This window comes from Nothobranchius furzeri, chromosome 1 (assembly GCF_043380555.1).
Source record: "Nothobranchius furzeri strain GRZ-AD chromosome 1, NfurGRZ-RIMD1, whole genome shotgun sequence".
In the NCBI taxonomy this organism is placed as follows: Eukaryota; Metazoa; Chordata; class Actinopteri; order Cyprinodontiformes; family Nothobranchiidae; genus Nothobranchius; species Nothobranchius furzeri.
This window is the reverse complement of record NC_091741.1, coordinates 112,306,334-112,329,970: the sequence shown is the minus strand read 5'-3', so window position 1 is coordinate 112,329,970 and position 23,637 is coordinate 112,306,334. Positions and strand designations below refer to the sequence as shown.

Genomic DNA, 23,637 nt, shown 5'->3' with positions numbered 1-23,637 from the left:
CCTGTAACGTTTCAGCGTGATTGGACCTTGTTTTCACACAAATGAACCCAGAATGATGTGAAATTGTGCTTCGTGCAACATAATTCTGGGTGCCATTTAAAAACCATAAGTGCTAATGACTCCATTCCTTTTTGTGCTTGTAGGGGCTGTTGATTGGAGTACACTAAAACAAACCTGATCTCTCTAGGACATTCAGAAGCCAAGTTATAAGCCCACAAATGTGTAACTGGACTACCTCTTTAAATTGACACCAGATCCGGTGACCTTTGGGACATGGTTTGACCCCCTTAGGAAAGTGCTATCATCATGAAACGTTCAGATCACTTACAACTCAATAGATTCTACCTTCCTGTAACGTTTCGGCCTGATTGGACCTTGTTTTCACACAAATGAACCCAGAATGATGTGAAATTGTGCTTCGTGCAACATATTTCTGGGTGCCATTTAAAAACCATAACTGCTAATGACTCCATTCCTTTTTGGGGTAATGGGGGCTGTTAATTGGAGTACTCTAAAACAAACCTGATCTCTCTAGGGCATTCAGAAGCCAAGTTATAAGCCCACAAATGTGTAACTGGACTACTTCTTTAAAGTGACACCAGATCCAGTGACCTTTGGGACATGGTTTGACCCCCTATAGGAATGTGCGATCATCATGAAACGTTCAGATCACTTACAACTCAATAGATTCTACCTTCTTGTAACGTTTCAGCCTTATTGGACCTTGTTTTCACACAAATGGACCCAGAATGATGTGAAATTGTGCTTCGTGCAACATAATTCTGGGTGCCATTTACAAACCATAAGTGCTAATGACTCCATTCCTTTTTGTGGTTGTAGGGGCTGTTGATTGGAGTACACTAAAACAAACCTGACCTCTCTAGGACATTCAGAAGCCAAGTTATAAGCCCACAAAGGTGTAACTGGACTACTTCTTTAAAGTGACACCAGGCCCGGTGACCTTTGGGACATGGTTTGACCCCCTATAGGAATGTGCGATCATCATGAAACGTTCAGATCACTTACAACTCAATAGATTCTACCTTCTTGTAACGTTTCAGCCTGATTGGACCTTGTTTTCACACAAATGGACCCAGAATGATGTGAAATTGTGCTTCGTGCAACATAATTCTGGGTGCCATTTAAAAACCATAAGTGCTAATGACTCCATTCCTTTTTGTGCTTGTAGGGGCTGTTGATTGGAGTACACTAAAACAAACCTGATCTCTCTAGGACATTCAGAAGCCAAGTTATAAGCCCACAAATCTGTAACTGGACTACTTATTTAAATTGACACCAGATCCGGTGACCTTTGGGACATGGTTTGACCCCCTTAGGAAAGTGCTATCATCATGAAACGTTCAGATCACTTACAACTCAATAGATTCTACCTTCCTGTAACGTTTCGGCCTGATTGGACCTTGTTTTCACACAAATGAACCCAGAATGATGTGAAATTGTGCTTCGTGCAACATATTTCTGGGTGCCATTTAAAAACCATAACTGCTGATGACTCCATTCCTTTTTGGGGTAATGGGGGCTGTTAATTGGAGTACTCTAAAACAAACCTGATCTCTCTAGGGCATTCAGAAGCCAAGTTATAAGCCCACAAATGTGTAACTGGACTACTTCTTTAAAGTGACACCAGATCCGGTGACCTTTGCGACATGGTTTGACCCCCTATAGGAATGTGCGATCATCATGAAACGTTCAGATCACTTACAACTCAATAGATTCTACCTTCTTGTAACGTTTCAGCCTGATTGGACCTTGTTTTCACACAAATGGACCCAGAATGATGTGAAATTGTGCTTCGTGCAACATAATTCTGGGTGCCATTTAAAAACCATAAGTGCTAATGACTCCATTCCTTTTTGTGCTTGTAGGGGCTGTTGATTGGAGTACACTAAAACAAACCTGATCTCTCTAGGACATTCAGAAGCCAAGTTATAAGCCCACAAATGTGTAACTGGACTACTTATTTAAATTGACACCAGATCCGGTGACCTTTGGGACATGGTTTGACCCCCTTAGGAAAGTGCTATCATCATGAAACGTTCAGATCACTTACAACTCAATAGATTCTACCTTCCTGTAACGTTTCGGCCTGATTGGACCTTGTTTTCACACAAATGAACCCAGAATGATGTGAAATTGTGCTTCGTGCAACATATTTCTGGGTGCCATTTAAAAACCATAACTGCTAATGACTCCATTCCTTTTTGGGGTAATGGGGGCTGTTAATTGGAGTACTCTAAAACAAACCTGATCTCTCTAGGGCATTCAGAAGCCAAGTTATAAGCCCACAAATGTGTAACTGGACTACTTCTTTAAAGTGACACCAGATCCGGTGACCTTTGGGACATGGTTTGACCCCCTATAGGAATGTGCGATCATCATGAAACGTTCAGATCACTTACAACTCAATAGATTCTACCTTCTTGTAACGTTTCAGCCTGATTGGACCTTGTTTTCACACAAATGAACCCAGAATGATGTGAAATTGTGCTTCGTGCAACATATTTCTGGGTGCCATTTAAAAACCATAAGTGCTAATGACTCCATTCCTTTTTGGGGTAATGGGGGCTGTTAATTGGAGTACTCTAAAACAAACTTGACCTCTCTAGGATATTCCAAAGCCAAGTTATAAGCCCTCAAAGGTGTAACTGGACTACTTCTTTAAAGTGACACCAGGCCCGGTGACCTTTGGGACATGGTTTGACCCCCTATAGGAATGTGCGATCATCATGAAACGTTCAGATCACTTACAACTCAATAGATTCTACCTTCTTGTAACGTTTCAGCCTGATTGGACCTTGTTTTCACACAAATGAACCCAGAATGATGTGAAATTGTGCTTCGTGCAACATAATTCTGGGTGCCATTTAAAAACCATAAGTGCTAATGACTCCATTCCTTTTTGTGGTTGTAGGGGCTGTTGATTGGAGTACACTAAAACAAACCTAATCTCTCTAGGACATTCAGAAGCCAAGTTATAAGCCCACAAATGTGTAACTGGACTACTTCTTTAAAGTGACACCAGATCCGGTGACCTTTGGGACATGGTTTGACCCCCTATAGGAAAGTGCTATCATCATGAAACGTTCAGATCAATTACAACTCAATAGATTCTACCTTCCTGTAACGTTTCAGCCTGATTGGACCTTGTTCTCACACAAATGAACCCAGAATGATGTGAAATTGTGCTTCGTGCAACATAATTCTGGGTGCCATTTAAAAACCATGAGTGCTAATGACTCCATTCCTTTTTGGGGTAATGGGGGCTGTTAATTGGAGTACTCTAAAACAAACCTGATCTCTCTAGGCTATTCCAAAGCCAAGTTATAAGCCCTCAAAGGTGTAACTGGACTACTTCTTTAAAGTGACACCAGACCCGGTGACCTTTGGGACATGGTTTGACCCCCTATAGGAATGTGCGATCATCATGAAACGTTCAGATCACTTACAACTCAATAGATTCTACTTTCTTGTAACGTTTCAGCCTGATTGGACCTTGTTTTCACACAAATGGACCCAGAATGATGTGAAATTGTGCTTCGTGCAACATAATTCATGGTGCCATTTAAAAACCATAAGTGCTAATGACTTCATTCTTTTTTGTGGTTGTAGGGGCTGTTGATTGGAGTACATTAAAACAAACCTGATCTCTCTAGGACATTCAGAAGCCAAGTTATAAGCCCACAAATGTGTAACTGGACTACTTCTTTAAATTGACACCAGATCCGGTGACCTTTGGGACAAGGTTTGACCCCTTAGGAAAGTGCTATCATAATGAAACGTTCAGATCACTTGCAACTCAATAGATTCTACCTTCCTGTAACGTTTCAGCGTGATTGGACCTTGTTTTCACACAAATGAACCCAGAATGATGTGAAATTGTGCTTCGTGCAACATAATTCTGGGTGCCATTTAAAAACCATAAGTGCTAATGACTCCATTCCTTTTTGTGGTTGTAGGGGCTGTTGATTGGAGTACACTTAAACAAACCTGATCTCTCTAGGGCATTCAGAAGCCAAGTTATAAGCCCACAAATGTGTAACTGGACTACTTCTTTAAAGTGACACCAGATCCGGTGACCTTTGGGACATGGTTTGACCCCCTATAGGAATGTGCGATCATCATGAAACGTTCAGATCACTTACAACTCAATAGATTCTACCTTCTTGTAACGTTTCAGCCTGATTGGACCTTGTTTTCACACAAATGGACCCAGAATGATGTGAAATTGTGCTTCGTGCAACATAATTCTGGGTGCCATTTAAAAACCATAAGTGCTAATGACTCCATTCCTTTTTGTGCTTGTAGGGGCTGTTGATTGGAGTACACTAAAACAAACCTGATCTCTCTAGGACATTCAGAAGCCAAGTTATAAGCCCACAAATGTGTAACTGGACTACCTCTTTAAATTGACACCAGATCCGGTGACCTTTGGGACATGGTTTGACCCCCTTAGGAAAGTGCTATCATCATGAAACGTTCAGATCACTTACAACTCAATAGATTCTACCTTCCTGTAACGTTTCGGCCTGATTGGACCTTGTTTTCACACAAATGAACCCAGAATGATGTGAAATTGTGCTTCGTGCAACATATTTCTGGGTGCCATTTAAAAACCATAACTGCTAATGACTCCATTCCTTTTTGGGGTAATGGGGGCTGTTAATTGGAGTACTCTAAAACAAACCTGATCTCTCTAGGGCATTCAGAAGCCAAGTTATAAGCCCACAAATGTGTAACTGGACTACTTCTTTAAAGTGACACCAGATCCGGTGACCTTTGGGACATGGTTTGACCCCCTATAGGAATGTGCGATCATCATGAAACGTTCAGATCACTTACAACTCAATAGATTCTACCTTCTTGTAACGTTTCAGCCTGATTGGACCTTGTTTTCACACAAATGGACCCAGAATGATGTGAAATTGTGCTTCGTGCAACATAATTCTGGGTGCCATTTAAAAACCATAAGTGCTAATGACTCCATTCCTTTTTGTGCTTGTAGAGGCTGTTGATTGGAGTACACTAAAACAAACCTGATCTATCTAGGACATTCAGAAGCCAAGTTATAAGCCCACAAATGTGTAACTGGACTACTTATTTAAATTGACACCAGATCCGGTTACCTTTGGGACATGGTTTGACCCCCTTAGGAAAGTGCTATCATCATGAAACGTTCAGATCACTTACAACTCAATAGATTCTACCTTCCTGTAACGTTTTGGCCTGATTGGACCTTGTTTTCACACAAATGAACCCAGAATGATGTGAAATTGTGCTTCGTGCAACATATTTCTGGGTGCAATTTAAAAACCATAACTGCTAATGACTCCATTCCTTTTTGGGGTAATGGGGGCTATTAATTGGAGTACTCTAAAACAAACTTGACCTCTCTAGGATATTCCAAAGCCAAGTTATAAGCCCTCAAAGGTGTAACTGGACTACTTCTTTAAAGTGACACCAGGCTCGGTGACCTTTGGGACATGGTTTGACCCCCTATAGGAATGTGCGATCATCATGAAACGTTCAGATCACTTACAACTCAATAGATTCTACCTTCTTGTAACGTTTCAGCCTTATTGGACCTTGTTTTCACACAAATGGACCCAGAATGATGTGAAATTGTGCTTCGTGCAACATAATTTTGGGTGCCATTTACAAACCATAAGTGCTAATGACTCCATTCCTTTTTGTGGTTGTAGGGGCTGTTGATTGGAGTACACTAAAACAAACCTGACCTCTCTAGGACATTCAGAAGCCAAGTTATAAGCCCACAAAGGTGTAACTGGACTACTTCTTTAAAGTGACACCAGGCCCGGTGACCTTTGGGACATGGTTTGACCCCCTATAGGAATGTGCGATCATCATGAAACGTTCAGATCACTTACAACTCAATAGATTCTACCTTCTTGTAACGTTTCAGCCTGATTGGACCTTGTTTTCACACAAATGGACCCAGAATGATGTGAAATTGTGCTTCGTGCAACATATTTCTGGGTGCCATTTAAAAACCATAACTGCTAATGACTCCATTCCTTTTTGGGGTAATGGGGGCTGTTAATTGGAGTACTCTAAAACAAACCTGATCTCTCTAGGGCATTCAGAAGCCAAGTTATAAGCCCACAAATGTGTAACTGGACTACTTCTTTAAAGTGACACCAGATCCGGTGACCTTTGGGACATGGTTTGACCCCCTATAGGAATGTGCGATCATCATGAAACGTTCAGATCACTTACAACTCAATAGATTCTACCTTCTTGTAATGTTTCAGCCTGATTGGACCTTGTTTTCACACAAATGGACCCAGAATGATGTGAAATTGTGCTTCGTGCAACATAATTCTGGGTGCCATTTAAAAACCATAAGTGCTAATGACTCCTTTCCTTTTTGTGCTTGTAGGGGCTGTTGATTGGAGTACACTAAAACAAACCTGATCTATCTAGGACATTCAGAAGCCAAGTTATAAGCCCACAAATGTGTAACTGGACTACTTATTTAAATTGACACCAGATCCGGTTACCTTTGGGACATGGTTTGACCCCCTTAGGAAAGTGCTATCATCATGAAACGTTCAGATCACTTACAACTCAATAGATTCTACCTTCCTGTAACGTTTCGGCCTGATTGGACCTTGTTTTCACACAAATGAACCCAGAATGATGTGAAATTGTGCTTCGTGCAACATATTTCTGGGTGCAATTTAAAAACCATAACTGCTAATGACTCCATTCCTTTTTGGGGTAATGGGGGCTGTTAATTGGAGTACTCTAAAACAATCATGACACCTCTAGGATATTCCAAAGCCAAGTTATAAGCCCTCAAAGGTGTAACTGGACTACTTCTTTAAAGTGACACCAGGCTCGGTGACCTTTGGGACATGGTTTGACCCCCTATAGCAGGGGTATACAAATACTATTTAAAACGGTCCAGTCAGAAAGAATTTTTTTAGCCCAAGGTCCGAAAGATCATTATGTCCGACCTACAATAGTGTGACATGTATTTAAGTATCCTAGCAGTTTTATCAACATCTGCATTATTAATTTGCATATCAAATCAGAAATACTTCAGTGTAATTCAAATACTTATGACATTTATTGTCACTTAAAGTGTTGAACATGTAAATGATTTATTTGGAATGTTCTCTCGTTTACTAAATAAAAGTAGAAAAAATTGTCAACAAGAAAATAACACATGGCAACTGAATCTTCACAAACTACTAACTTCAGAATAAATGTAGAAAAAGCATAATTTTTTACATTTTTCCTCTTCACGTGCGAACTAAAAAGTCTTAAAATGATTTTAAAAAATGTGACTTTGCACACATGTAATAACTGAACATATATTTAGGTTAATGTTTTCCACATTTTTACTTAGTGAGAGAAGTGAGCTCTTGCTTGTCCTGCCAACATTTTGAACCTGGGCTTGAATGGAGACAGAGCCATCCTCATGCATGTGTGGAGATGCTCATTGGTGAGCCTGGAACGATATTTGTTTTTATAATGTTCATTGTGGAGAACGCTGCCTCACAGTTGTGGGTGGAACCAAACATGGTCAGGATGTACAAGGCTACTTTCTTTAGATGTGAGAAAGCTGTCTCAGGAACCATTTGGAGCCAGAATGAGGACGGGTCAGTCCTGGCAGACAGTTCTTTCATGGCCAAGTTTGCTTGGAGGTCAACTAACTCCATCTGAAGATCCCTGGCATTGACCCATTTAAAATGCTGTGTGGCTTCCTTTGAGAAGCTCCTGACATCTGTGATGAGGAATGGATTCTGAATGAACATGGTGAGCTGCTGGCCAATGCTGAAGCTATCAAAACGATTGCTGAAGTTAGCAATAAGTTTATCAATGAAGACGACAAACGACGAGACATCTCGCTGTCCCTGAACCTGTTCCTGCACTGCTGGGAAGTGGACACAGTCTTCCTGCAAGTCCTCCTTGAACATTTCAAGTTTTCTCTGAAAGGCACGCACAGCTGTCATTAGTTCACAAATAGAATTGTCCTTGCCCTGTAGCCTCAAGTTCAGTTCGTTTAGATGTGAAGTTATATCAACCAAAAAGGCAACATTGTCCATCTGCTTCTCATTTTCTAGAAATGTAGAAAACTGTGTTGCCTTATGATGTTTTAGCTCTGCCAAAAAAGATGCTACTTCCCTCCTAATGGCCCAAAAGCGTGCTAAAACTCTGCCTTTGCTGAGCCATCTCACATTGTTGTGCAGCAGAAGATCATCAGCATTGGCATCAACTTCTTTGAGGAATTCTCTAAGCATGCGATGCTGGTAGGAAGAGGACGCTCTAAGAAAGTTGATCATTTTCATCACTGAAGTCATCACCTCAGCATGCTCATCTGACAGGGAGGCACAGAGGACAGATTGATGAATAATGCAATGGTAGGTTAAGAGGTCAGGGTTGTCTTTCTTCATTCTTGTTACAGCTCCCTTTTCTCTCCCTATCATAGCAGGGGCTCCATCTGTAGTTATTGAAATCACTTTTGAAGGCTCAATTCCTCTCTTTGCCAACATCTCCATAATGGCCAGGTAGATGTCCTCTCCTGTTGTGCTGGTCTGAAGAGGAGTAATACCCAGCAGGTCTTCATAGAATGCTTTCTGCTCTGCGTAATAAAACCTCACATAAACCAACAGCTGAGCATTGTCACACACGTCAGTGGACTCATCCACAGCCAAACCTACACATGGTGCCTTCTGTATGGCTTCATCTAGCTGGGCTACAACATCCTGAGTCAGTATTTCACTTTTCTTTGTAGCAGATGATGCTGAAATGGGGATTTGCTTTATTTTTTCACAAACTTCTTGTTTTTCTTTTCCTTCAAACAGTGTTTCAGCAACTGCTGTCATACACTCTTTGACAACCTCTCCATCAGTAAATGGTTTTTTGTGCTGACCCAAAATCCAAGAAACTCTGAGGGAACTCTCATGGGCTCGTTGCTGAGCAGTGAACGTGTGGCTCAGGATCCTGGTGGACTGTTCATATTGGGCTTTGAGACTACGTATTTTCTCTGATCTTACTTCTGATCTGAGGGGATATGTTTCTTCAAAACATTTGTGTTTTGTCTCATAATGGCGTTTCACATTGCCACTTTTAATAAGTGCCACTGTTTCTGAACATATGAGACAAACAGGTTTTGTGCCACCAGTGGGAAGAACAAAGAGAAATGACTCTGTCCATTCTGGATTAAATGCTCTATTTTCGCTGTCCACTTTCCGTTTTTTAGAGGCTGCCATTTCTGCTTTCTCTACTTCTCTCCGTCTCACCCGCCTGAATCTCTCCTTGTCGCCTGTCGCCGCTTTCCTTTTCTCTAACTGAATTCCTCCTCCTTTACACCTGAATCTCTCCTTGTCGCTGCTCTTAGCCTGAATGTCTCCTTCTTTCCACCGCTCTCCGCCTGAATCTCTCGTTTTCTCTGTTCGAATTTCTGCTCTTTGCTGCTCTCCTTCTCTCCGGCGTCTAAACCGTTTATTTTCGCTACGTATCGCCTGTATTTTCTGGCAGGAATAAAACATGTTATTGACTTGTTGGTGTCACGTGGTCTGACTAAACTCGCGCACAATTGGCCTGTGGGTGTTCGTGGATGCTAGAATACTACCGTAAAGAATGCAATAGCTGCACCGGCCAGAAGCGGTTATAAAATTAGGCGAACTTTATTTTGGCATTAGGCTCGGGTCCACACCAGACAGCATTTCGGTCCGGATCCGGACCCAGGTCCGCCTATTAGTGATCTCTGCCCTATAGGAATGTGCGATCATCATGAAACGTTCAGATCACTTACAACTCAATAGATTCTACCGTCTTGTAACGTTTCAGCCTGATTGGACCTTGTTTTCACACAAATGGACCCAGAATGATGTGAAATTGTGCTTCGTGCAACATAATTCTGGGTGCCATTTACAAACCATAAGTGCTAATGACTCCATTCCTTTTTGTGGTTGTAGGGGCTGTTGATTGGAGTACACTAAAACAAACCTGACCTCTCTAGGACATTCAGAAGCCAAGTTATAAGCCCACAAAGGTGTAACTGGACGACTTCTTTAAAGTGACACCAGGCCCGGTGACCTTTGGGACATGGTTTGACCCCCTATAGGAATGTGCGATCATCATGAAACGTTCAGATCACTTACAACTCAATAGATTCTACCTTCTTGTAACGTTTCAGCCTGATTGGACCTTGTTTTCACACAAATGAACCCAGAATGATGTGAAATTGTGCTTCGTGCAACATATTTCTGGGTGCCATTTAAAAACCATAAGTGCTAATGACTCCATTCCTTTTTGTGGTTGTAGGGGCTGTTGATTGGAGTACACTAAAACAAACCTGATCTCTCTAGGACATTCAGAAGCCAAGTTATAAGCCCACAAATGTGTAACTGGACTACTTCTTTAAAGTGACACCAGATCCGGTGACCTTTGGGACATGGTTTGACCCCCTATAGGAAAGTGCTATCATCATGAAACGTTCAGATCAATTACAACTCAATAGATTCTACCTTCCTGTAACGTTTCAGCCTGATTGGACCTTGTTCTCACACAAATGAACCCAGAATGATGTGAAATTGTGCTTCGTGCAACATAATTCTGGGTGCCATTTAAAAACCATGAGTGCTAATGACTCCATTCCTTTTTGGGGTAATGGGGGCTGTTAATTGGAGTACTCTAAAACAAACCTGACCTCTCTAGGCTATTCCAAAGCCAAGTTATAAGCCCTCAAAGGTGTAACTGGACTACTTCTTTAAAGTGACACCAGACCCGGTGACCTTTGGGACATGGTTTGACCCCCTATAGGAATGTGCGATCATCATGAAACGTTCAGATCACTTACAACTCAATAGATTCTACCTTCTTGTAACGTTTCAGCCTGATTGGACCTTGTTTTCACACAAATGGACCCAGAATGATGTGAAATTGTGCTTCGTGCAACATAATTCTGGGTGCCATTTAAAAACCATAAGTGCTAATGACTTCATTCTTTTTTGTGGTTGTAGGGGCTGTTGATTGGAGTACATTAAAACAAACCTGATCTCTCTAGGACATTCGGAAGCCAAGTTATAAGCCCACAAATGTGTAACTGGACTACTTCTTTAAATTGACACCAGATCCGGTGACCTTTGGGACATGGTTTGACCCCTTAGGAAAGTGCTATCATCATGAAATGTTCAGATCACTTGCAACTCAATAGATTCTACCTTCCTGTAACGTTTCAGCGTGATTGGACTTTGTTTTCACACAAATGAACCCAGAATGATGTGAAATTGTGCTTCGTGCAACATAATTCTGGGTGCCATTTAAAAACCATAAGTGCTAATGACTCCATTCCTTTTTGTGGTTGTAGGGGCTGTTGATTGGAGTACACTAAAACAAACCTTATCTCTCTAGGGCATTCAGAAGCCAAGTTATAAGCCCACAAATGTGTAACTGGACTACTTCTTTAAAGTGACACCAGATCCGGTGACCTTTGGGACATGGTTTGACCCCCTATAGGAATGTGCGATCATCATGAAACGTTCAGATCACTTACAACTCAATAGATTCTACCTTCTTGTAACGTTTCAGCCTGATTGGACCTTGTTTTCACACAAATGGACCCAGAATGATGTGAAATTGTGCTTCGTGCAACATAATTCTGGGTGCCATTTAAAAACCATAAGTGCTAATGACTCCATTCCTTTTTGTGCTTGTAGGGGCTGTTGATTGGAGTACACTAAAACAAACCTGATCTCTCTAGGAAATTCAGAAGCCAAGTTATAAGCCCACAAATGTGTAACTGGACTACTTCTTTAAAGTGACACCAGATCCGGTGAACTTTGGGACATGGTTTGACCCCTTAGGAAAGTGCTATCATCATGAAACGTGCAGATCACTTGCAACTCAATAGATTCTCCCTTCCTGTAACGTTTCAGCGTGATTGGACCTTGTTTTCACACAAATGAACCCAGAATGATGTGAAATTGTGCTTCGTGCAACATAATTCTGGGTGCCATTTAAAAACCATAAGTGCAAATGACTCCATTCCTTTTTGTGGTTGTAGGGGCTGTTGATTGGAGTACACTAAAACAAACCTGATCTCTCTAGGGCATTCAGAAGCCAAGTTATAAGCCCACAAATGTGTAACTGGACTACTTCTTTAAAGTGACACCAGATCCGGTGACCTTTGGGACATGGTTTGACCCCCTATAGGAATGTGCGATCATCATGAAACGTTCAGATCACTTACAACTCAATAGATTCTACCTTCTTGTAACGTTTCAGCCTGATTGGACCTTGTTTTCACACAAATGGACCCAGAATGATGTGAAATTGTGCTTCGTGCAACATAATTCTGGGTGCCATTTAAAAACCATGAGTGCTAATGACTCCATTCCTTTTTGGGGTAATGGGGGCTGTTAATTGGAGTACTCTAAAACAAACCTGACCTCTCTAGGCTATTCCAAAGCCAAGTTATAAGCCCTCAAAGGTGTAACTGGACTACTTCTTTAAAGTGACACCAGACCCGGTGACCTTTGGGACATGGTTTGAAACTCTATAGGAATGTGTGATCATCATGAAACGTTCAGATCACTTACAACTCAATAGATTCTACCTTCTTGTAACGTTTCAGCCTGATTGGACCTTGTTTTCAGACAAATGGACCCAGAATGATGTGAAATTGTGCTTCGTGCAACATAATTCTGGGTGCCATTTAAAAACCATAAGTGCTAATGACTTCATTCTTTTTTGTGGTTGTAGGGGCTGTTCATTGGAGTACATTAAAAGAAACCTGATCTCTCTAGGACATTCGGAAGCCAAGTTATAAGCCCACAAATGTGTAACTGGACTACTTCTTTAAATTGACACCAGATCCGGTGACCTTTGGGACATGGTTTGACCCCTTAGGAAAGTGCTATCATCATGAAATGTTCAGATCACTTGCAACTCAATAGATTCTACCTTCCTGTAACGTTTCAGCGTGATTGGACTTTGTTTTCACACAAATGAACCCAGAATGATGTGAAATTGTGCTTCGTGCAACATAATTCTGGGTGCCATTTAAAAACCATAAGTGCTAATGACTCCATTCCTTTTTGTGGTTGTAGGGGCTGTTGATTGGAGTACACTAAAACAAACCTTATCTCTCTAGGGCATTCAGAAGCCAAGTTATAAGCCCACAAATGTGTAACTGGACTACTTCTTTAAAGTGACACCAGATCCGGTGACCTTTGGGACATGGTTTGACCCCCTATAGGAATGTGCGATCATCATGAAACGTTCAGATCACTTACAACTCAATAGATTCTACCTTCTTGTAACGTTTCAGCCTGATTGGACCTTGTTTTCACACAAATGGACCCAGAATGATGTGAAATTGTGCTTCGTGCAACATAATTCTGGGTGCCATTTAAAAACCATAAGTGCTAATGACTCCATTCCTTTTTGTGCTTGTAGGGGCTGTTGATTGGAGTACACTAAAACAAACCTGATCTCTCTAGGAAATTCAGAAGCCAAGTTATAAGCCCACAAATGTGTAACTGGACTACTTCTTTAAAGTGACACCAGATCCGGTGAACTTTGGGACATGGTTTGACCCCTTAGGAAAGTGCTATCATCATGAAACGTGCAGATCACTTGCAACTCAATAGATTCTACCTTCCTGTAACGTTTCAGCGTGATTGGACCTTGTTTTCACACAAATGAACCCAGAATGATGTGAAATTGTGCTTCGTGCAACATAATTCTGGGTGCCATTTAAAAACCATAAGTGCAAATGACTCCATTCCTTTTTGTGGTTGTAGGGGCTGTTGATTGGAGTACACTAAAACAAACCTGATCTCTCTAGGGCATTCAGAAGCCAAGTTATAAGCCCACAAATGTGTAACTGGACTACTTCTTTAAAGTGACACCAGATCCGGTGACCTTTGGGACATGGTTTGACCCCCTATAGGAATGTGCGATCATCATGAAACGTTCAGATCACTTACAACTCAATAGATTCTACCTTCTTGTAACGTTTCAGCCTGATTGGACCTTGTTTTCACACAAATGGACCCAGAATGATGTGAAATTGTGCTTCGTGCAACATAATTCTGGGTGCCATTTAAAAACCATGAGTGCTAATGACTCCATTCCTTTTTGGGGTAATGGGGGCTGTTAATTGGAGTACTCTAAAACAAACCTGACCTCTCTAGGCTATTCCAAAGCCAAGTTATATGCCCTCAAAGGTGTAACTGGACTACTTCTTTAAAGTGACACCAGACCCGGTGACCTTTGGGACATGGTTTGAAACTCTATAGGAATGTGTGATCATCATGAAACGTTCAGATCACTTACAACTCAATAGATTCTACCTTCTTGTAACGTTTCAGCCTGATTGGACCTTGTTTTCAGACAAATGGACCCAGAATGATGTGAAATTGTGCTTCGTGCAACATAATTCTGGGTGCCATTTAAAAACCATAAGTGCTAATGACTTCATTCTTTTTTGTGGTTGTAGGGGCTGTTCATTGGAGTACATTAAAACAAACCTGATCTCTCTAGGACATTCGGAAGCCAAGTTATAAGCCCACAAATGTGTAACTGGACTACTTCTTTAAATTGACACCAGATCCGGTGACCTTTGGGACATGGTTTGACCCCTTAGGAAAGTGATATCATCATGAAACGTTCAGATCACTTGCAACTCAATAGATTCTACCTTCCTGTAACGTTTCAGCGTGATTGGACCTTGTTTTCACACAAATGAACCCAGAATGATGTGAAATTGTGCTTCGTGCAACATAATTCTGGGTGCCATTTAAAAACCATAAGTGCTAATGACTCCATTCCTTTTTGTGGTTGTAGGGGCTGTTGATTGGAGTACACTAAAACAAACCTGATCTCTCTAGGGCATTCAGAAGCCAAGTTATAAGCCCACAAATGTGTAACTGGACTACTTCTTTAAAGTGACACCAGATCCGGTGACCTTTGGGACATGGTTTGACCCCCTATAGGAATGTGCGATCATCATGAAACGTTCAGATCACTTACAACTCAATAGATTCTACCTTCCTGTAACGTTTCAGCCTGATTGGACCTTGTTTTCACACAAATGGACCCAGAATGATGTGAAATTGTGCTTCGTGCAACATAATTCTGGGTGCCATTTAAAAACCATAAGTGCTAATGACTCCATTCCTTTTTGTGCTTGTAGGGGCTGTTGATTGGAGTACACTAAAACAAACCTGATCTCTCTAGGACATTCAGAAGCCAAGTTATAAGCCCACAAATGTGTAACTGGACTACTTCTTTAAAGTGACACCAGATCCGGTGAACTTTGGGACATGGTTTGACCCGTTAGGAAAGTGCTATCATCATGAAACGTGCAGATCACTTGCAACTCAATATATTCTACCTTCCTGTAACGTTTCAGCGTGATTGGACCTTGTTTTCACACAAATGAACCCAGAATGATGTGAAATTGTGCTTCGTGCAACGTAATTCTGGGTGCCATTTAAAAACCATAAGTGCAAATGACTCCATTCCTTTTTGTGGTTGTAGGGGCTGTTGATTGGAGTACACTAAAACAAACCTGATCTCTCTAGGGCATTCAGAAGCCAAGTTATAAGCCCACAAATGTGTAACTGGACTACTTCTTTAAAGTGACACCAGATCCGGTGACCTTTGGGACATGGTTTGACCCCCTATAGGAATGTGCGATCATCATGAAACGTTCAGATCACTTACAACTCAATAGATTCTACCTTCTTGTAACGTTTCAGCCTGATTGGACCTTGTTTTCACACAAATGGACCCAGAATGATGTGAAATTGTGCTTCGTGCAACATAATTCTGGGTGCCATTTAAAAACCATAAGTGCTAATGACTCCATTCCTTTTTGTGCTTGTAGGGGCTGTTGATTGGAGTACACTAAAACAAACCTGATCTCTCTAGGACATTCAGAAGCCAAGTTATAAGCCCACAAATGTGTAACTGGACTACTTCTTTAAAGTGACACCAGATCCGGTGAACTTTGGGACATGGTTTGACCCCCTTAGGAAAGTGCTATCATCATGAAACGTTCAGATCACTTACAACTCAATAGATTCTACCTTCCTGTAACGTTTCAGCGTGATTGGACCTTGTTTTCACACAAATGAACCCAGAATGACGTGAAATTGTGCTTTGTGCAACATATCTCTGGGTGCCATTTAAAAACAATAAGTGCTAATGACTCCATTCCTTTTTGTGGTTGTAGGGGCTGTTGATTGGAGTACACTAAAACAAACCTGATCTCTCTAGGACATTCAGAAGCCAAGTTATAAGCCCACAAATGTGTAACTGGACTACTTCTTTAAAGTGAAACCAGATCCGGTGACCTTTGGGACATGGTTTGACCCCCTATAGGAAAGTGCTATCATCATGAAACGTTCAGATCACTTACAACTCAATAGATTCTACCTTCCTGTAACGTTTCAGCCTGATTGGACCTTGTTTTCACACAAATGAACCCAGAATGATGTGAAATTGTGCTTCGTGCAACATAATTCTGGGTACCATTTAAAAACCATAACTGCTAATGACTCCATTCCTTCTTGGAGTAATGGGGGCTGTTAATTGGAGTACTCTAAAACAAACCTGACCTCTCTAGGATATTCCAAAGCCAAGTTATAAGCCCACAAAGGTGTAACTGGACTACTTCTTTAAAGTAACACCAGGCCCGTTGACCTTGGTTTGACCCCCTATAGGAATGAGCGATCATCATGAAACGTTCAGATCACTTACAACTCAATAGATTCTACCTTCTTGTAACGTTTCAGCCTGATTGGACCTTGTTTTCACACAAATGGACCCAGAATGATGTCAAATTGTGCTTCGTGCAACATAATTCTGGGTGCCATTTAAAAACCATAAGTGCTAATGACTCCATTCCTTTTTGTGCTTGTAGGGGCTGTTGATTGGAGTACACTAAAACAAACCTGATCTCTCTAGGAAATTCAGAAGCCAAGTTATAAGCCCACAAATGTGTAACTGGACTACTTCTTTAAAGTGACACCAGATCCGGTGAACTTTGGGACATGGTTTGACCCCTTAGGAAAGTGCTATCATCATGAAACGTGCAGATCACTTGCAACTCAATAGATTCTACCTTCCTGTAACGTTTCAGCGTGATTGGACCTTGTTTTCACACAAATGAACCCAGAATGATGTGAAATTGTGCTTCGTGCAACATAATTCTGGGTGCCATTTAAAAACCATAAGTGCAAATGACTCCATTCCTTTTTGTGGTTGTAGGGGCTGTTGATTGGAGTACACTAAAACAAACCTGATCTCTCTAGGGCATTCAGAAGCCAAGTTATAAGCCCACAAATGTGTAACTGGACTACTTCTTTAAAGTGACACCAGATCCGGTGACCTTTGGGACATGGTTTGACCCCCTATAGGAATGTGCGATCATCATGAAACGTTCAGATCACTTACAACTCAATAGATTCTACCTTCTTGTAACGTTTCAGCCTGATTGGACCTTGTTTTCACACAAATGGACCCAGAATGATGTGAAATTGTGCTTCGTGCAACATAATTCTGGGTGCCATTTAAAAACCATGAGTGCTAATGACTCCATTCCTTTTTGGGGTAATGGGGGCTGTTCATTGGAGTACATTAAAACAAACCTGATCTCTCTAGGACATTCGGAAGCCAAGTTATAAGCCCACAAATGTGTAACTGGACTACTTCTTTAAATTGACACCAGATCCGGTGACCTTTGGGACATGGTTTGACCCCTTAGGAAAGTGATATCATCATGAAACGTTCAGATCACTTGCAACTCAATAGATTCTACCTTCCTGTAACGTTTCAGCGTGATTGGACCTTGTTTTCACACAAATGAACCCAGAATGATGTGAAATTGTGCTTCGTGCAACATAATTCTGGGTGCCATTTAAAAACCATAAGTGCTAATGACTCCATTCCTTTTTGTGGTTGTAGGGGCTGTTGATTGGAGTACACTAAAACAAACCTGATCTCTCTAGGGCATTCAGAAGCCAAGTTATAAGCCCACAAATGTGTAACTGGACTACTTCTTTAAAGTGACACCAGATCCGGTGACCTTTGGGACATGGTTTGACCCCCTATAGGAATGTGCGATCATCATGAAACGTTCAGATCACTTACAACTCAATAGATTCTACCTTCCTGTAACGTTTCAGCCTGATTGGACCTTGTTTTCACACAAATGGACCCAGAATGATGTGAAATTGTGCTTCGTGCAACATAATTCTGGGTGCCATTTAAAAACCATAAGTGCTAATGACTCCATTCCTTTTTGTGCTTGTAGGGGCTGTTGATTGGAGTACACTAAAACAAACCTGATCTCTCTAGGACATTCAGAAGCCAAGTTATAAGCCCACAAATGTGTAACTGGACTACTTCTTTAAAGTGACACCAGATCCGGTGAACTTTGGGACATGGTTTGACCCGTTAGGAAAGTGCTATCATCATGAAACGTGCAGATCACTTGCAACTCAATATATTCTACCTTCCTGTAACGTTTCAGCGTGATTGGACCTTGTTTTCACACAAATGAACCCAGAATGATGTGAAATTGTGCTTCGTGCAACGTAATTCTGGGTGCCATTTAAAAACCATAAGTGCAAATGACTCCATTCCTTTTTGTGGTTGTAGGGGCTGTTGATTGGAGTACACTAAAACAAACCTGATCTCTCTAGGGCATTCAGAAGCCAAGTTATAAGCCCACAAATGTGTAACTGGACTACTTCTTTAAAGTGACACCAGATCCGGTGACCTTTGGGACATGGTTTGACCCCCTATAGGAATGTGCGATCATCATGAAACGTTCAGATCACTTACAACTCAATAGATTCTACCTTCTTGTAACGTTTCAGCCTGATTGGACCTTGTTTTCACACAAATGGACCCAGAATGATGTGAAATTGTGCTTCGTGCAACATAATTCTGGGTGCCATTTAAAAACCATAAGTGCTAATGACTCCATTCCTTTTTGTGCTTGTAGGGGCTGTTGATTGGAGTACACTAAAACAAACCTGATCTCTCTAGGACATTCAGAAGCCAAGTTATAAGCCCACAAATGTGTAACTGGACTACTTCTTTAAAGTGACACCAGATCCGGTGAACTTTGGGACATGGTTTGACCCCCTTAGGAAAGTGCTATCATCATGAAACGTTCAGATCACTTACAACTCAATAGATTCTACCTTCCTGTAACGTTTCAGCGTGATTGGACCTTGTTTTCACACAAATGAACCCAGAATGACGTGAAATTGTGCTTTGTGCAACATATCTCTGGGTGCCATTTAAAAACAATAAGTGCTAATGACTCCATTCCTTTTTGTGGTTGTAGGGGCTGTTGATTGGAGTACACTAAAACAAACCTGATCTCTCTAGGACATTCAGAAGCCAAGTTATAAGCCCACAAATGTGTAACTGGACTACTTCTTTAAAGTGAAACCAGATCCGGTGACCTTTGGGACATGGTTTGACCCCCTATAGGAAAGTGCTATCATCATGAAACGTTCAGATCACTTACAACTCAATAGATTCTACCTTCCTGTAACGTTTCAGCCTGATTGGACCTTGTTTTCACACAAATGAACCCAGAATGATGTGAAATTGTGCTTCGTGCAACATAATTCTGGGTACCATTTAAAAACCATAACTGCTAATGACTCCATTCCTTCTTGGAGTAATGGGGGCTGTTAATTGGAGTACTCTAAAACAAACCTGACCTCTCTAGGATATTCCAAAGCCAAGTTATAAGCCCACAAAGGTGTAACTGGACTACTTCTTTAAAGTAACACCAGGCCCGTTGACCTTGGTTTGACCCCCTATAGGAATGAGCGATCATCATGAAACGTTCAGATCACTTACAACTCAATAGATTCTACCTTCTTGTAACGTTTCAGCCTGATTGGACCTTGTTTTCACACAAATGGACCCAGAATGATGTCAAATTGTGCTTCGTGCAACATAATTCTGGGTGCCATTTAAAAACCATAAGTGCTAATGACTCCATTCCTTTTTGTGCTTGTAGGGGCTGTTGATTGGAGTACACTAAAACAAACCTGATCTCTCTAGGAAATTCAGAAGCCAAGTTATAAGCCCACAAATGTGTAACTGGACTACTTCTTTAAAGTGACACCAGATCCGGTGAACTTTGGGACATGGTTTGACCCCTTAGGAAAGTGCTATCATCATGAAACGTGCATATCACTTGCAACTCAATAGATTCTACCTTCCTGTAACGTTTCAGCGTGATTGGACCTTGTTTTCACACAAATGAACCCAGAATGATGTGAAATTGTGCTTCGTGCAACGTAATTCTGGGTGCCATTTAAAAACCATAAGTGCAAATGACTCCATTCCTTTTTGTGGTTGTAGGGGCTGTTGATTGGAGTACACTAAAACAAACCTGATCTCTCTAGGGCATTCAGAAGCCAAGTTATAAGCCCACAAATGTGTAACTGGACTACTTCTTTAAAGTGACACCAGATCCGGTGACCTTTGGGACATGGTTTGACCCCCTATAGGAATGTGCGATCATCATGAAACGTTCAGATCACTTACAACTCAATAGATTCTACCTTCTTGTAACGTTTCAGCCTGATTGGACCTTGTTTTCACACAAATGGACCCAGAATGATGTGAAATTGTGCTTCGTGCAACATAATTCTGGGTGCCATTTAAAAACCATGAGTGCTAATGACTCCATTCCTTTTTGGGGTAATGGGGGCTGTTAATTGGAGTACTCTAAAACAAACCTGACCTCTCTAGGCTATTCCAAAGCCAAGTTATAAGCCCTCAAAGGTGTAACTGGACTACTTCTTTAAAGTGACACCAGACCCGGTGACCTTTGGGACATGGTTTGAAACTCTATAGGAATGTGTGATCATCATGAAACGTTCAGATCACTTACAACTCAATAGATTCTACCTTCTTGTAACGTTTCAGCCTGATTGGACCTTGTTTTCAGACAAATGGACCCAGAATGATGTGAAATTGTGCTTCGTGCAACATAATTCTGGGTGCCATTTAAAAACCATAAGTGCTAATGACTTCATTCTTTTTTGTGGTTGTAGGGGCTGTTCATTGGAGTACATTAAAACAAACCTGATCTCTCTAGGACATTCGGAAGCCAAGTTATAAGCCCACAAATGTGTAACTGGACTACTTCTTTAAATTGACACCAGATCCGGTGACCTTTGGGACATGGTTTGACCCCTTAGGAAAGTGCTATCATCATGAAATGTTCAGATCACTTGCAACTCAATAGATTCTACCTTCCTGTAACGTTTCAGCGTGATTGGACTTTGTTTTCACACAAATGAACCCAGAATGATGTGAAATTGTGCTTCGTGCAACATAATTCTGGGTGCCATTTAAAAACCATAAGTGCTAATGACTCCATTCCTTTTTGTGGTTGTAGGGGCTGTTGATTGGAGTACACTAAAACAAACCTTATCTCTCTAGGGCATTCAGAAGCCAAGTTATAAGCCCACAAATGTGTAACTGGACTACTTCTTTAAATTGACACCAGATCCGGTGACCTTTGGGACATGGTTTGACCCCTTAGGAAAGTGCTATCATCATGAAACGTTCAGATCACTTACAACTCAATAGATTCTACCTTCCTGTAACGTTTCAGCCTGATTGGACCTTGTTTTCACACAAATGAACCCAGAATGATGTGAAATTGTGCTTCGTGCAACATAATTCTGGGTACCATTTAAAAACCATAACTGCTAATGACTCCATTCCTTCTTGGAGTAATGGGGGCTGTTAATTGGAGTACTCTAAAACAAACCTGACCTCTCTAGGATATTCCAAAGCCAAGTTATAAGCCCACAAAGGTGTAACTGGACTACTTCTTTAAAGTAACACCAGGCCCGTTGACCTTGGTTTGACCCCCTATAGGAATGAGCGATCATCATGAAACGTTCAGATCACTTACAACTCAATAGATTCTACCTTCTTGTAACGTTTCAGCCTGATTGGACCTTGTTTTCACACAAATGGACCCAGAATGATGTCAAATTGTGCTTCGTGCAACATAATTCTGGGTGCCATTTAAAAACCATAAGTGCTAATGACTCCATTCCTTTTTGTGCTTGTAGGGGCTGTTGATTGGAGTACACTAAAACAAACCTGATCTCTCTAGGAAATTCAGAAGCCAAGTTATAAGCCCACAAATGTGTAACTGGACTACTTCTTTAAAGTGACACCAGATCCGGTGAACTTTGGGACATGGTTTGACCCCTTAGGAAAGTGCTATCATCATGAAACGTGCATATCACTTGCAACTCAATAGATTCTACCTTCCTGTAACGTTTCAGCGTGATTGGACCTTGTTTTCACACAAATGAACCCAGAATGATGTGAAATTGTGCTTCGTGCAACGTAATTCTGGGTGCCATTTAAAAACCATAAGTGCAAATGACTCCATTCCTTTTTGTGGTTGTAGGGGCTGTTGATTGGAGTACACTAAAACAAACCTGATCTCTCTAGGGCATTCAGAAGCCAAGTTATAAGCCCACAAATGTGTAACTGGACTACTTCTTTAAAGTGACACCAGATCCGGTGACCTTTGGGACATGGTTTGACCCCCTATAGGAATGTGCGATCATCATGAAACGTTCAGATCACTTACAACTCAATAGATTCTACCTTCTTGTAACGTTTCAGCCTGATTGGACCTTGTTTTCACACAAATGGACCCAGAATGATGTGAAATTGTGCTTCGTGCAACATAATTCTGGGTGCCATTTAAAAACCATGAGTGCTAATGACTCCATTCCTTTTTGGGGTAATGGGGGCTGTTAATTGGAGTACTCTAAAACAAACCTGACCTCTCTAGGCTATTCCAAAGCCAAGTTATAAGCCCTCAAAGGTGTAACTGGACTACTTCTTTAAAGTGACACCAGACCCGGTGACCTTTGGGACATGGTTTGAAACTCTATAGGAATGTGTGATCATCATGAAACGTTCAGATCACTTACAACTCAATAGATTCTACCTTCTTGTAACGTTTCAGCCTGATTGGACCTTGTTTTCAGACAAATGGACCCAGAATGATGTGAAATTGTGCTTCGTGCAACATAATTCTGGGTGCCATTTAAAAACCATAAGTGCTAATGACTTCATTCTTTTTTGTGGTTGTAGGGGCTGTTCATTGGAGTACATTAAAACAAACCTGATCTCTCTAGGACATTCGGAAGCCAAGTTATAAGCCCACAAATGTGTAACTGGACTACTTCTTTAAATTGACACCAGATCCGGTGACCTTTGGGACATGGTTTGACCCCTTAGGAAAGTGCTATCATCATGAAATGTTCAGATCACTTGCAACTCAATAGATTCTACCTTCCTGTAACGTTTCAGCGTGATTGGACTTTGTTTTCACACAAATGAACCCAGAATGATGTGAAATTGTGCTTCGTGCAACATAATTCTGGGTGCCATTTAAAAACCATAAGTGCTAATGACTCCATTCCTTTTTGTGGTTGTAGGGGCTGTTGATTGGAGTACACTAAAACAAACCTTATCTCTCTAGGGCATTCAGAAGCCAAGTTATAAGCCCACAAATGTGTAACTGGACTACTTCTTTAAAGTGACACCAGA

The 23,637-nt window shown here is 41.2% G+C and overlaps 1 protein-coding gene across 1 annotated transcript in view; it reads right to left on the bottom strand.

Moving 5' to 3' along the window:
- LOC139070781 (uncharacterized) overlaps positions 1 to 7,964 on the bottom strand; it is a 62,999-nt gene extending 55,035 nt beyond the window's left edge. The window contains exon 1 of the mRNA XM_070553680.1: positions 7,582 to 7,964. Within this exon, the coding sequence (XP_070409781.1) occupies positions 7,582 to 7,964 (383 nt within the window). The remainder of the gene's footprint in view (positions 1 to 7,581) is intronic.
- Between the last annotated feature and the right edge of the window lie 15,673 nt (positions 7,965 to 23,637).